The sequence below is a fragment of the Lonchura striata genome, chromosome 15, assembly GCF_050655825.1.
Source record: "Lonchura striata isolate lonStrDom1 chromosome 15, ASM5065582v1, whole genome shotgun sequence".
In the NCBI taxonomy this organism is placed as follows: domain Eukaryota; kingdom Metazoa; phylum Chordata; class Aves; order Passeriformes; family Estrildidae; genus Lonchura; species Lonchura striata.
The window spans coordinates 9549492-9562148 of record NC_140717.1 but is presented as its reverse complement, the minus strand read 5'-3'; the positions used below and the strand labels follow the sequence as shown (position 1 = coordinate 9562148).

The 12657-nt window shown below is 43.0% G+C and overlaps 1 protein-coding gene across 36 annotated transcripts in view; it reads left to right on the top strand.

Moving 5' to 3' along the window:
- Positions 1-12657, top strand: part of ARVCF (ARVCF delta catenin family member) — a 249299-nt gene that overhangs the window by 110898 nt on the left and 125744 nt on the right. For 2 of the 36 annotated variants that reach the window (XM_085592701.1, XM_085592699.1), the window contains exon 1: positions 243-576. The exons of 30 other annotated variants lie outside the window; for them this stretch is intronic. In XM_085592701.1, the coding sequence (XP_085448827.1) occupies positions 556-576 (21 nt within the window). In that variant the 5' untranslated portion in view covers positions 243-555. Of the gene's footprint in view, positions 1-195; positions 577-1933; positions 11832-12657 lie in introns of those variants that run through there. 4 more of the 36 variants (XM_085592692.1, XM_085592687.1, XM_021544520.4 and 1 more) reach the window with 4 other exon arrangements.

The following is a 12657-nucleotide window of genomic DNA, read 5'->3' as shown; positions in this document are numbered from 1 at the left end:
ACTGCCGGGGCACGGCCGGGGCCGCTGGGGCTCGGTCGGGCACTGCCGGGCTCGGTCGGGGCCGCTGGGGCACGGCCGGGCACTGCCGGGGCACTGCCGGGCACGGCTGGGGCACTGCCGGGCACGGCCGGGCACTGCCGGGCACGGCCGGGGCCGCTCCCGCCGCCCGGCCCTGCCCCTCCGCGCTCCCCCGGCGCGCCGGGCGTGGCCGCCCCGGCTGCGGCTGCCCGTCAGTGCCGCCCCCCGCTCGGAGCCTCCCGGCGCCGGGGCAGCGGCGCTCGGCCATGTGAGAGGGACGGGGACGCGTCCCCTGCCGGAGCCGCGGCCGTGCCCGTCCTGCCGGCGGAGCGCGGCTTTTCTCTGGATGGGCTCAGTCCGTAGGGAGGCTGCGGAGGGGCTCTGGGGCGCCCAGGGTACCGGTCTGGGCACAAAAGGAGCGAGCTTCGCCCGGGGAAGAGGCTCCGGAGGCGGTGGGAGCAGCGGGCTGGGTCCGCGGCGCTGCGGGCAGCCGTGGGTGTTCCGTGCTGGGGACAGCGGGACCTGCGCCTCGCATAGATGCCTGCGGAACTCAAACAGGTTAGTGCCAAACTTGAGTCCTTCCCTCGGGCTCTGCGGCCGCGTCTGCGGGGTCCTGGTGGCGTGGAGAAAGCTGGCAGCGCTGGAAGGGGTTGTTTACTTGTGTTTTCGTTTTTAGCTGAGAACTAAGAGCAAAAGCTGAGCTGCTCTTTCTAGCAGAGCGTTCGAGAGAGAATCTGCTTTTGTCTCTGTTGCGTTAACTGGTGAAACACCCAAAAAAAGCGAGCCATTGTGTTCTTTGACCTTCTCGTCCTGCTCAATAAATCTAGGGAGCTCTTTGACATGAGCAGCTAGAAATAGTGCTTTTAAAAGAGAAAGCTTTGCTATTGTGCTTTTGTTCAGTGTTTGCTTTTCCCATACTGCGCTCCCTGGCTTTCTCTTTGATTTTGTTGCTGGACATACCAGAGGAAAAACGGTGGTTTTTCACTCTAAATGTTATCTTAAACATAAAGTTCTTCTTGGCTGTCATCTTAGTAGTTACAATGGAGTTACAACTCGGTGTAAAAATATTTCAAATATTATTCTTTACTTTCAAGTGTCATTGAGTATTCTAGGGCAAAGCTGTTGCAGACTAGATTTAAATAAATAGAGATCATATAGACTCCTTTAATTCATAGGTGCTTTTCCTGGGTAACCTCCTTCTCCTACCTTGTATGCCTCAGGAAACCTGATAAATTCAGGTGGTGGCAGGGTAGAGCTGCTTCTCCAACTAGGATGAGGTTGTGTCTTTTTCTTAATCCTCTTTTTTCTCCCCTGCCTTTGTAATTTAAAACAGAGTACTGTAGAATAAGAAAATGCCACAGTAATGCATCACTGCTAATACATCCCTAAATTTGTTGAGGCTCATTGCATTGGGGCTGTTAAAGAGTTTCTCTGGCTTGGTTTAACACCCTGTTTTTCACCCACCCATCTCAGTAACAGAAGGCTGAATCATTTCATGATGCAAATAGGATGCTGATTCCCTTGAGGGGAAAGTAGCCCTTTCAGCTGGGTCCTCCAGTGAGCATTTCTTTGTCTGTAGGATTCCCTGGAATCACAGTCCTGCCTGCTGGAGGTGGCTGAATGCTGGTTTGCTTGGGTACTTGTTTGTGTGTCATGCTTCCTGTGAGCGTCTTAGGAAGGGATTTGATTTGTCTGGTGCTGTTCATATTGCCTGACCCTGTACCTGTCAAATTATGTGCAATGGATTGTTGAGTTTGAGATAGATGATCTAGTTAGCAGCTCCAAGGGATTTTGGTTTAGTCTCGGTTTTCTTAATACATAAAGGAAAAAGCTGGAGGTAAGGAGCAGAATGCTAACAGTAAAAAAAAAAAAAAATGTATTTCATGTCTTTTGACCCGTGCAATACAGCTGTGTTCATGTCTTCTGGGTTTTCTGTGTTGATAGGTGGAAAAGCTTGAGAGTGGAAGGTTGTAGTTAATCACTTTAGGTCATGGTTTTCAGTTAGCTTGTAAATTCTTCTCCCATATCAAAACAAAAAAAAAAGTCATGGTTTTAATTTTCACACTGTCTGTCATAGCTGAGGATTAGACAGAGATGTGGTGTTTTATCTCTTCTGTTGGAGTAATGGTTCTGGATTCATTCTGAGGTATTTTCACAGAATAACTGCTCAATCTGGTAGCACAGCAGTTTATTAGAGAATACTTTGCTTAATGAAAGGTGGTCGTTTTAAGCCATGAGTTGTCAGAAAATTTTACTGTGCAGTTACAGGGCCTCTAAGAAGTAATTATTTAGCTGTAATGATCACAATTAAGTAAAACTAAACCAAATGAATAAATGACTTTGAGGTGGATGACAAGTCTATATAAGCCATGCAGATAAAGATAGGAGAGATACTACAATGGATTTCTGCCACATTAACTGAAGGCCTGTTGTGTTTAGATAAGGACAGCTGTGAAATAGTAATTAAAAAGAATGAAGAATAACTTCTAATCATTCCTTTGCTGGGAATAGTCGTGCTTCCTGAAGTTCTGGGCCACAAAAGCAGCCTTGTACCCGAGAGCACTGGTAGAGGACCCAAATGCTGAAAACCAGAAGTGTGGCCATGATGTGGGGGTTGAGTGTCACCTTCTTGAGTCCTCCCTTGGCCATTCCCCTTCCTGCTCATGAGGGATGAAGGCTGTTGAAGTTTGTGCTGAGTATCTGCAGTGGCCTTGGAAGTAAGTAAAGAGTTTATGAAACTGAGAAGGATCCTGAAGTCTGGAACTGTTAAAATGTGTGTTCATGCAGTATCACATACGGCTTTGATCTGGATCTGAAACTCAAAGTGCTGGCTTGCCTCAGGGCCATGAAGTTGTGAAGGGGAGAGGAGTCACTTAAAGTGACTTTTGCCAAAAGCTCTTCAGTTCTCTGTTATTCTCGCTTTGGAAAATACTTTATTAACATTCCGGATTCAGGCACTGACCTCAGTAAAGCTGGCCTTCCTCAGCACTTTGTTCCTGAAGCATTTCACTAGAGGATAATACTGATGTGAGAGAGTATGAAATTGTAGATCTGGCAAGATGAAAAAGCATTTAATGCATTAGTGACATCCCTGCTGTGAGTCTGTGATGGAAGGCTCGTGGAAGAAATGTTCATGGAGGTGCAGCATGCAACAGAATCATCATTTTCCAAGCAATTGGTCAAGTCATATTAGAAAAACCAAATAAGAAGGGAGTGTGAGGTTTGGCGTGGATCTCTGTAGGTATTCACTCATGCATTCTCACATATAACAGGTCTGATATGCTTTACTGCCTTGGAGTGAAGAGGTGTAGCAGTCTCCAGTATTGAGTCCTCCTTGCTCCCCAAGCATTCCCTCTGGCAGCAGGTGTGACCTCTGTAGCAGAGCTGGGCAAAGGGAATGTTTTAGGACTCACTGGGGTGTTGAACTAGGTACAGGAGCAACTGAATGGAGGCACACACTTGTGTGAACTCTGCCACAGAGGCAATAATTGTCTACAGGACAGTGGATTTTTGAATTCTTTGGGCAGTTACTGCCCAGTTCAGGTGTGGAACATCACCTCAGGTGTGAGAATGTGCCATTGCCTCCCCTGGAGGATCTTGCATAGCTGAGTCCTTCAGCACAATGAGGAAGCCTTGGAGCTGCCGGAGGACCCCTGTGCAAGATGTGGAAATGGAAGTGTTTTGTTTCTGAAAATGCCTCAGTAGGAGCTGTGTTCCTTTGAAGTTGCTGTTGGAGATGTGAGAGCCTATAATGTCCATTTTGTGTGAGTGCACAGCTTTGTAACAGCAATGGACATACCAAGCAAAGCATTCCAGCAATTGCACTTCCTGAGGCCGTACTGCTTAACCACCTGTCCCCAGGGTCTGGAGCTGTTGTATGTGGAGCATCAGGCTGGCTGCAATTTTTACTTAAATTACATTGCAGTTACTAAAAATAAAAACATGTTTTGGTGGGTTTGGTTGGTGTAGGGGTTTTTTTATTGTTTTGTTTTTTTTTTTCTTAAACAAATGTCTGGACTCAAGGTCTTTCCAAATGTAGGAATAATGATTAAGGAAAATAAAATGGACAGAAAAGTGTGTTAAACAATCACATTTGAAACGGGATGGACTGTGTGTTTGTAACAAGGCTGCTTACAAATGTTGAATTGCAAACGCTTCTTTTCCCAGGAGTTCATTTCTCCCACTAATTTAAGATTTGATTCAGTAGGAGTAGGATCAAGGCCACTGGTGAAGTTCTGTCCTTGCGTTTGAGTGTTAAAATAACAAGGCATTTCACTGAATATAAGGATTTTAGCATATTCTTAGCATGTCTTTACCTGTTCCTGCCTCTGTTCCTCAGTTGCTCTAAGTTATTTCCTCTGTTCTACCAAACTTTTGTAGCTGTAATGCTGGGAAACTTCTAAAAAGCTCCTGCTTCAGGCTGCACCACTGCTTGTTCTCCTTTGTGGGAGTATTTATGGATATTGTGGTGTGAGATGGGAGGTTCAGCCTTGGGGTTCAGAAAATCCTGTTCTTCCCTGCTGCTGGCTCTTGGTTTCCCAAAATGCAACAAGTAAATGCCCACATGTGTGGGGACAGAACCAGGGAACTGATGGAGCTGAAGAGCTGAAGCAAACCATAAAGCTTCATGAAAAGAGGAATTGCCTCCTGAAGCAGGCTGTTGGAGGCCCTTGGAAGGGTTGTACCTTCCTCCTGGGCACGAAACAGGGAGGAGAAGTGGCTCTGTGTGAAGTTCTTGGAAGAAAGAAAAGAGCAGGGGATGAACAGGAGCGTGTGGGCAGGGGCTTGTGTGATGCTCTGCTGGTGAACCAAGGTGACAGCACAATACAAAATCTCACGTGCCTTGGCCTGGGAGCTCTTTACACATTTGGTTTGCGCAGATCTTCCCAAGGACAGACTGGAGCAATAACAAGACTGTATTCTTCAGATGTTTTTCAAACCACTGTTGTTTCAGTAGCATGTGAGAAGTGAAACACAGGATTTTGCTAGTAGGTTTTCTTTGGTTTTGTTTTTCCAGTGGAGGTTTGAAGAGTAAATGGAGTCCCTGAAATAAATCCTTAGACTAGAGAGAGCATATTTCAAATTCTTGGATAAAAGGAAGCTTGAAACTCAAACATTGATAGTTTTAAATGTCACTGTGTCTTTTGTGTCTTCTGTCTCTCATTAAGTTGCAGCCAGACTTTGGGACCTTTTTTTAATTTGCCTGAGAATGAGGAACTGTGACTATACTTGAGAGAAGCCAGATGACCAACACTTGCTTTCTTAGGGCAGCATCTAAGATTCTGCCCACCCACAAATGGGTGGGCAGAATCCTTTCTGTTGTATTAAGGGGTGAAAACTCCATGAACTCGGTGCTCCCTCTATACTGCAGTAATGTGAAAATCCATAACTTCAGTGGTGTTCTCTGCCTCTTTGATGAGTCAGGCCCACACCTGCTTACAGCAGGAGATTGAAATACCAGAGTTTCCCCTTTTGTCCAATCCCACACATCTATCCTTAGCATCACAACTCCTCAGTGTTCAAAAAAGAAAGTGTTTTAACTAAACTTTTGAAGTATTTTTAAGCTTTGGAATTTCTGTCTCTACAAGCTAAATCACTTGGCACAGTTCTGAACTTTTATTTTCAGTAAAACTTTCTCAGCAAGATTATTGTAGTGTTCAGAGAGTTGTTCCTGAAAGTCTGTAATGAAACCAGAGTCAGGGCTTATTTTTGTACAGTAGGGATTGTATTTTTGTATGTGTTTATATATGTGTGTGGGGGTATAAAAATACTTACGTGGAGATGAGAAGATGGTTTAATTTAAGTAGCATTACTCTGGATGTGTGTAGTGTAAGACTGATCAGAAGAATAATCTGGAATGTTCAGAAGTCCTTTCAAAGTACAAGCTTGTAATTGATTAAGGAGCTGATGAAAGAGATGCAGCACAATTTGTTTATGGATGGTAGAGCCCTGAGATGTAAACAGATCCTGTGTGTGACCAGGATTTTTCTGCTGTTTGAATTGTAAACTCCTGTAAATTATTCTCTTAAGTTTTGCATCTGAATATATTTGCATCCCTCTCTTTTGATATGATTCTCAGGTGAATTTGCTGTTAAGGGCATAAGGACCCTTTTGGCTCCCGGGCATGGCACTGAGTGGGCCTTGGCTGGTTGGGTGTGTGATACTTCAGCAAAGACACAGATCAGTGTCTCTACCACAGTTATGCAGAGATGAGAACTCTGAATTTGAATAAGATAAAGTCACTTGTTTAAGGAGCTCAATACAGGCCTTTGAAAGTATGTTAATTCCAAGTAGCTCTAGAGAAAGGATTGATAAACCAGGGAAAGATTACATATAGGGCTTGACACAGTACTGCACTGCAGTAATGTGAAAGATTTGTTTTGAATGGACAAAATTACTTATTTACAGAGCAAATTATGTGGGTGGCTAGATTCTCTGTCAGCACCTTTCTTAATCCTTCTTAATCCAAACGAATTCCTTATATTGAAACGTTATCTGGAAATTCTTTTATCGCACCCACTGTCTCTTATATTGGCATAAATTCTGTTGAGCAACTGCTCTGGTTGTGCATCAGGTCATGCTGATGTTCTCCCATAGGTATCACTCACTTCCAGGCACCCTCCTGGCGTGACCTTCTTGCCTTCCTGTGGCATCCAGAATGGCCATTCCTAAGTCATGGAAATTTAGGAATTTGAGGTGTGCATAGTGCCTTGGTTTACATGTGCCTTGAAGCTTTCTATGATGTGACTGGGGCTTCAGAAGTACTTTGCATCCTTTATGTGCTGTTCCAGATGAACCCACTGGCTGATTTGCAAATAGGAGAGGAAAGGGGGACAGTGGCAGGGGTGCCTCCTGATGCTTGTGGTTGGCTGAAGTTAACTGTTTTCTGGATGAAATTTCAGTGAATTGGTCGTACAGAAAGCCTGTCCTTGCCTTCTAGCACTGCCAGGCAAGTCAGTAGATGTTTTTAAAAATATTTGGCAGCTTTCTGAAGTGTGCTGGTTATGGTGTTAATTCTTTAGGATGATTGTGTCCCAGCACTAAGAGTGTCAGAACGTGATGCTGCAGCTCCTGTCTCTGTTTTTCAGTAATAATTTTTTTTTCACCCATGTGCTTTAATAGTCTTATACTTTCCAGATCTTCATTCTCCTCTTTGACCAACAAGAGTGTTCTGTATTTCTGGCTACAATATGTTTACAATAGTTTTTAAAAAATGTATTCTTCACATTAGCATATGTAAATGTGAGTACATGTGTGCTAGATTTGTCCTTAGCAGTTTCATCTCATTTGGGTAATTCTTTTGACCAAGACATGCTATTTTATTACCTGAGGTTAGAATGCATCTTGGTCATGGTGACACGTTTATCTTGTATTTTGTGATGCAGTCTTATCACATCCGATTTCTTTTTCCTTTCCTATTCAGCTTTTCATCTTTCAGTGACAGCTGTGACACCAGTTAGGGCACAGTAATACCAGGGCTATGTATTAGTGCACACTGTTGGCAATTTTAAGAGTAGTACTGAGCTTCTAAGGTACAGTGTTCATTTTAGCAGGTTGTTTCTGGAGGGGAGAGCCATTTGTAATTACATCAAAACCAGCAGCCATCAGTCATTTTAGATGTAGGAGTTGGGGGAAAAAGACTTGGATAATGTTCAGGAAATATGAAGCAAACAGAAAGTGACACAGCACCCACCCTTCTTGCACTGCAAGGAGTGCGAAGAAGCACCAATTATTTTTTTATGTACTGATGATGGACCTTCATATTTACAGTTGCAGCTTTTATATTTTATCATACAGAAATTATCTTCCATCAGCCATATGAAAAAGCATAGTGAGAGGGAGAACATTGTTCAGTTCATTGCTGAAAAAGTTGTGACCCTTCTTAATATGTTGGATTAAAACATTTATTTTTCCCTGCCATGTCTTCAAGGGCCAAATATTTAGAGAAAACTGCTGCTATATAGGTAACCAGGATTGAGGGACAGACTTTCAAACCTTTAAAAGTGTTCACCAGCTGCAGATATAATTAGAGATCAATTAAAAGGTGCTGTGTCAATCTGCTGAATAATTTGGAAAACCTGACTACTGGTTTTGATGTTTAAATAGGAACTGCAGCATCTGCCTGCAGTTTCCCTAAGTCTAGTGTGGCACACTGTGAATCCAGTAAGTTTTTCTTCTTCTTGGTCTTTGAGACTTCAGTCAGAATCATCTTTATTTCATTTACATGGGCTCAGTTCTGGTTTTTTTCCCACAAAGCTGACGCTTCAAAATTTCAGTTCAACAGTGCCAGTGCAAACTTTACAGTACTCAGATAAAATTTAATTTTCTTCCTTTGCTGCCTCCACCAAGAGGCGTAGCATATAATGTATAACATCCATGCCTAGCTTGGCTGAATTCCAGAGCCTTCCAGAAAAGGAGACACTGGTAAAATCAGCATCTGCCATGTAAATCAAGATAATAAAGGAAGAGTCATGTCCACAGCAGCTGAAATGCTGTGTATGCTTGCATAAAGACACTGCAAATGTGTGGGTGTATTTCATGAATTGTTGCTCTTTGGATTTTTTTGTTCAGAGAAACTTGGCTGAGGTACATTATGTGAATACTGTTTTGGCAACTAGAATTGCAAAAATATTTACGAAGTCTGTTGGGTTCTTCCCCCATGCTCTTATCCTTTCTTCCTGTAGTTAAAATTCCCTCAAGTGTTTTGTTTTAGTCTTCTAAAAATTCATAGTTTTCCTTTAAAGGGACAAGGAGAATTAGTTTTCTCCTGATTGTAAATTACAGATAAATGTTTTTGAAAAATGTCTTTTAACTTAATGCTGTGTTGAAACAACACTTGAACTACTTTTTTTCCTACTATTTCCTGCGGATTTTTGAATTGCAAAAATTTGTGAAAGGTAAAATGTAAAGACAGCTTTGTTGAGCACTTCACGAGATGCCCTCTGTTTGGGGTTCTGCTCAGTTGTGATGCCCACAGTGGCTGCCCAGGGGATTGTGTGGGTTCCTGGTCCCATCCCCAGCTGGGAGCAGCTCAGGGACACGCGGTGGGTGGGGCAGGTGGTGTGAGGTGATGAAGGCTGACTTCTCCATTGGACAAATGAAACTCAAATATTGGCCCTGGCAACTCTTGAGGTCCAGTTTCTCAGAATTGTTGCCTGGTTGAGCAGTGCACTTCAGCCTGGGGTTACACTGCAGCTTCTCGGGTTTTTATCTTGTTCCTGAATTTCTCAGCTCAGTTCCGATAGTGCCCACAGGCATTTAGAGCTGGTGTTCTGCAACACTCGTGTCTCACTACTGGAGAAGTATAGTCCAGATTTTGGCTACAGGTAGGTCCAAGACTCTATACAATTATGCCTTTGGATTTAGCTGAGAATTGAAGGGGGGAGTGTTATGAACCGATCAATTACATTGGAAATGAAAGAGTTAAGAATGGAAATCTGATTGCACAGCTGAAATCTCAATAGGAACTTGTGGTCTCTTGGGAGAAAATGCCATTCAGCACCGTTGCACAGAGTTATTTCATTCTTAATTTTAATTGACATGTCCCAGAATGCAGCCTTCTCTGACGAATCCGGGCGGCACAGAGGCGTTGTGAGTCTCAGGCTCTGTGTGGGCGATCGCTGTGTTTCAAATTCAGGTCATCATTAATTCCCCTTTGATGCTGGCATCCTTTCTGCCTACCTAATTCATTCAATAGGTTGATGAAATTTGAATGAATCTTCCCTTAAGTAAGATGTTGATCCTGGGATTTCAGTGTAATAATCTTGCCCTGCTCTTTTTATCTTTTCTGACAGTTTCAGCCCCTTGCCTTGTTGACAGGGGTGTCCTGTGCAACTTCAGCAACAGGAGAGTAATTATTTTATTGTTATAAAAACTGGGGTGCATAGGTGTTTCAACTTTATTGGGGGGAGACACCTTAGGCAAAAATTTCTTCTGATGTAACATCAATTTTTCATAAGTCTTCTGGGTTTAATTCAGATGCGGTTACTTACAAACCCAGCGAGAGTAGAGGAACCATGCAGCTCCATCCTGTAGTAGGTGTGAGGAGTAGTGATATCTGCCTTAAGTATTTCTTTAATATTTTATATCTCCAGTATTGACTGCATTTTTTGAATAAGATGTATGATTGACCAGTATTGGGATTATCCCAGAATTTATAGAATTCTCTTACAGCTTTCGTCTGTACTTTGTATCCAATAGGCAGCAGTTTAAAGAAACATTTTGCAGAGAGCCTAAATGCACACAGTAGCCACAAATGCAGTGGAAAACTTGTGTTACAGAACATCACTTTGTGATTTACTTTGTTCTTACGCTGTAGATGTACAGATGAGGATAACTGCAGGTACAGCTGGAACACTGAAGGTTTCCTTGGGGTGTAGACTTGACTACCACTTCCAGCTTATGGATAAGTGTCAGTGTTACAGGTCTAAAGGTCTTAAAAATATAAATTTACAGAGTATCATTTGTTTCTAGCTACATTCTATGTATTCTGTTATTCATCTTCTTTGCCTTCTCAGCTTTTTAAGCTGGTACAGTGTTTTGCTGGCACACAATGTGTAGTAGCTGTGTAAAGAGAGTCTTCATTATCTTCTGGAATTTTGTATCACATCAGCTCCTTCATGGAAACGATGCAGTGTTTGATGGTGGTCATGGTGATGATCAAACTTACTGCATCTGTAAAAGAATGTTTGTTTACAAAGGGTCACTCTCAGCGTAACGACATTAATTAAAGTCTTCTCAGAGATTTAGATTTGAACCCACTGTTCACCTTTTCCAGAAAAATTGGTCAATGGTAATGAAGGTAGACTAAGGAGGACAAAGGGCATATGATATGTTATTAATTATTTATATTTTCCCTCTAAGCATAAATAGGATCTGCCATAACCATAGGAAATGGTTTTGTATTTTTACTACGTAGCAAGGTTGAAGTAAGCTATTGTGAGTTATCTTCCTAGAAAGCCTGAGCACTGCTCCTCGTGTAGAATTCCTCACTTGGCACAAATTAACAGTAGCCAGTTTTTCAGCTGTTTCCTGGTAAGATTTGAATCCCCCTGGATAAAAGGAGACAGGGCTCCCTGAATTGAGGGCTGAGTCAGCCGTGGTGTCCAGACACCTCAGTGCAGTGATGCTGCAACTGAGGGTGCAGTTCATGACCCCTTTTCCTGCTTCAGCCTGTCCCCAAGCTGACATGAATTTCATGAATCCATCGCTACAGCCTATAACCTCCATCACACTTTTTCCCCAAGTTTTGGTCTGTGACACCATACCTGGAATATTTTCTGGATGCAAGCCTTCCCTTCCTCTCTGGTTGGTAAGCAAGTGAATTTTACTGCTGGTGTGCTGCATAAGGACCTGTAAAACTTGCTTTTGCCTGATGTCAGTCTATTTATTGTAAAGCAAGGCATGCAAATAATTACCATCTATGGGTGTTTCTTAGGAAAAATTATCACTGCTGGCTTAATTTTCTTGGAGTTTCTCTGTTCTGGGGTTTGGAGCAGGAAGGGAACCTACCCAGGCTTTGTCAATTGAGTGGTTTCAGGAATAGGTGCTGTGCTCAGATGAAGTGTGTGATTCTGAAGATAAATGAAGTTTAGTCCTGTTAACCGGTCTCCTTCTGGTATTCTAATTTTTGAAAAAAACTTGATTTTTAAGTAGGTGAGTTAAAAATACTGTAATTTAATGTGTTTATACTCTTGTACAGCTGCCTGCCTGCCTTAGCTGGGATTGGGGCTTTATTAATAATTAAACCATGGGTTTGTTTGGGTTTGACCAGCCTCAGCACAGAATCAGCCTGCTGAAGTTGCTGATTGCAGGTAAGTATGAGAGCTTTGTTCTCAGCAGAAACCTTCCTCTTGTGTTGTTTCCTCACTAACCTAAAGGTTCCAGAACCTCCTGGTGTGTACATGTGTCTGTTCTTAGCTAGAATGTACATAATATTACAAATATACTTTAAAGGGACTCTGCCATGCCAGTCTGGAATGTGTCTCTGTGTATATTGCTTGGTTTTTCTTTCTTAAACTTTTTTTCCTCCCTGCCTACAAATGCTTATATATGCTGGAAGTTTGGAGGAAAATCCCCAAAGCCCTATGTTGTTTATGTGCACAGCCTATTGTTCAGTCAAAATGCATATTATCAGTGGTCACATGCTTTGCTTAAATATTTTATAAGATCATTGCACTTTATGCTAACCTTGCCTTCGTTCTATTGTCTGATAGTGCATTTCCACTTGGACCTAGTTAGTAATCTAGACAGGCTTGAAATGTGTAAGCTTTTAGCAGATACTTGATTTCAGAAATGCTTTGTTCTAAAAGTTCCCCTTTGTTGTGCTCAAATGACAGAGCTTTGAGTAGTAAGGGTTTTTCTTCTGATTGTACAATACTGAAGTAATCTCTTACCTGCAAAGAATCTCTGGCCCCCTCATGCCTCCAAGCGGAGACAAAAGCCATGCAGGTGCACACCAGAGGATTGCATTAAATACCAAGGCAGGTTTCAGATGCAGGTTGGAGGCAGTCCTGTCTCAGCTGGGTGGGTGAGGAGTGTCCTGTGGCAGGAGGGTCTCTGCACAGGCACATCTGTATCCCCCAGCGAGGCAGGGCTCTGTGTGCAGGGGAGCTCTGGGCCCTCCTCTGAGGTAAAGAG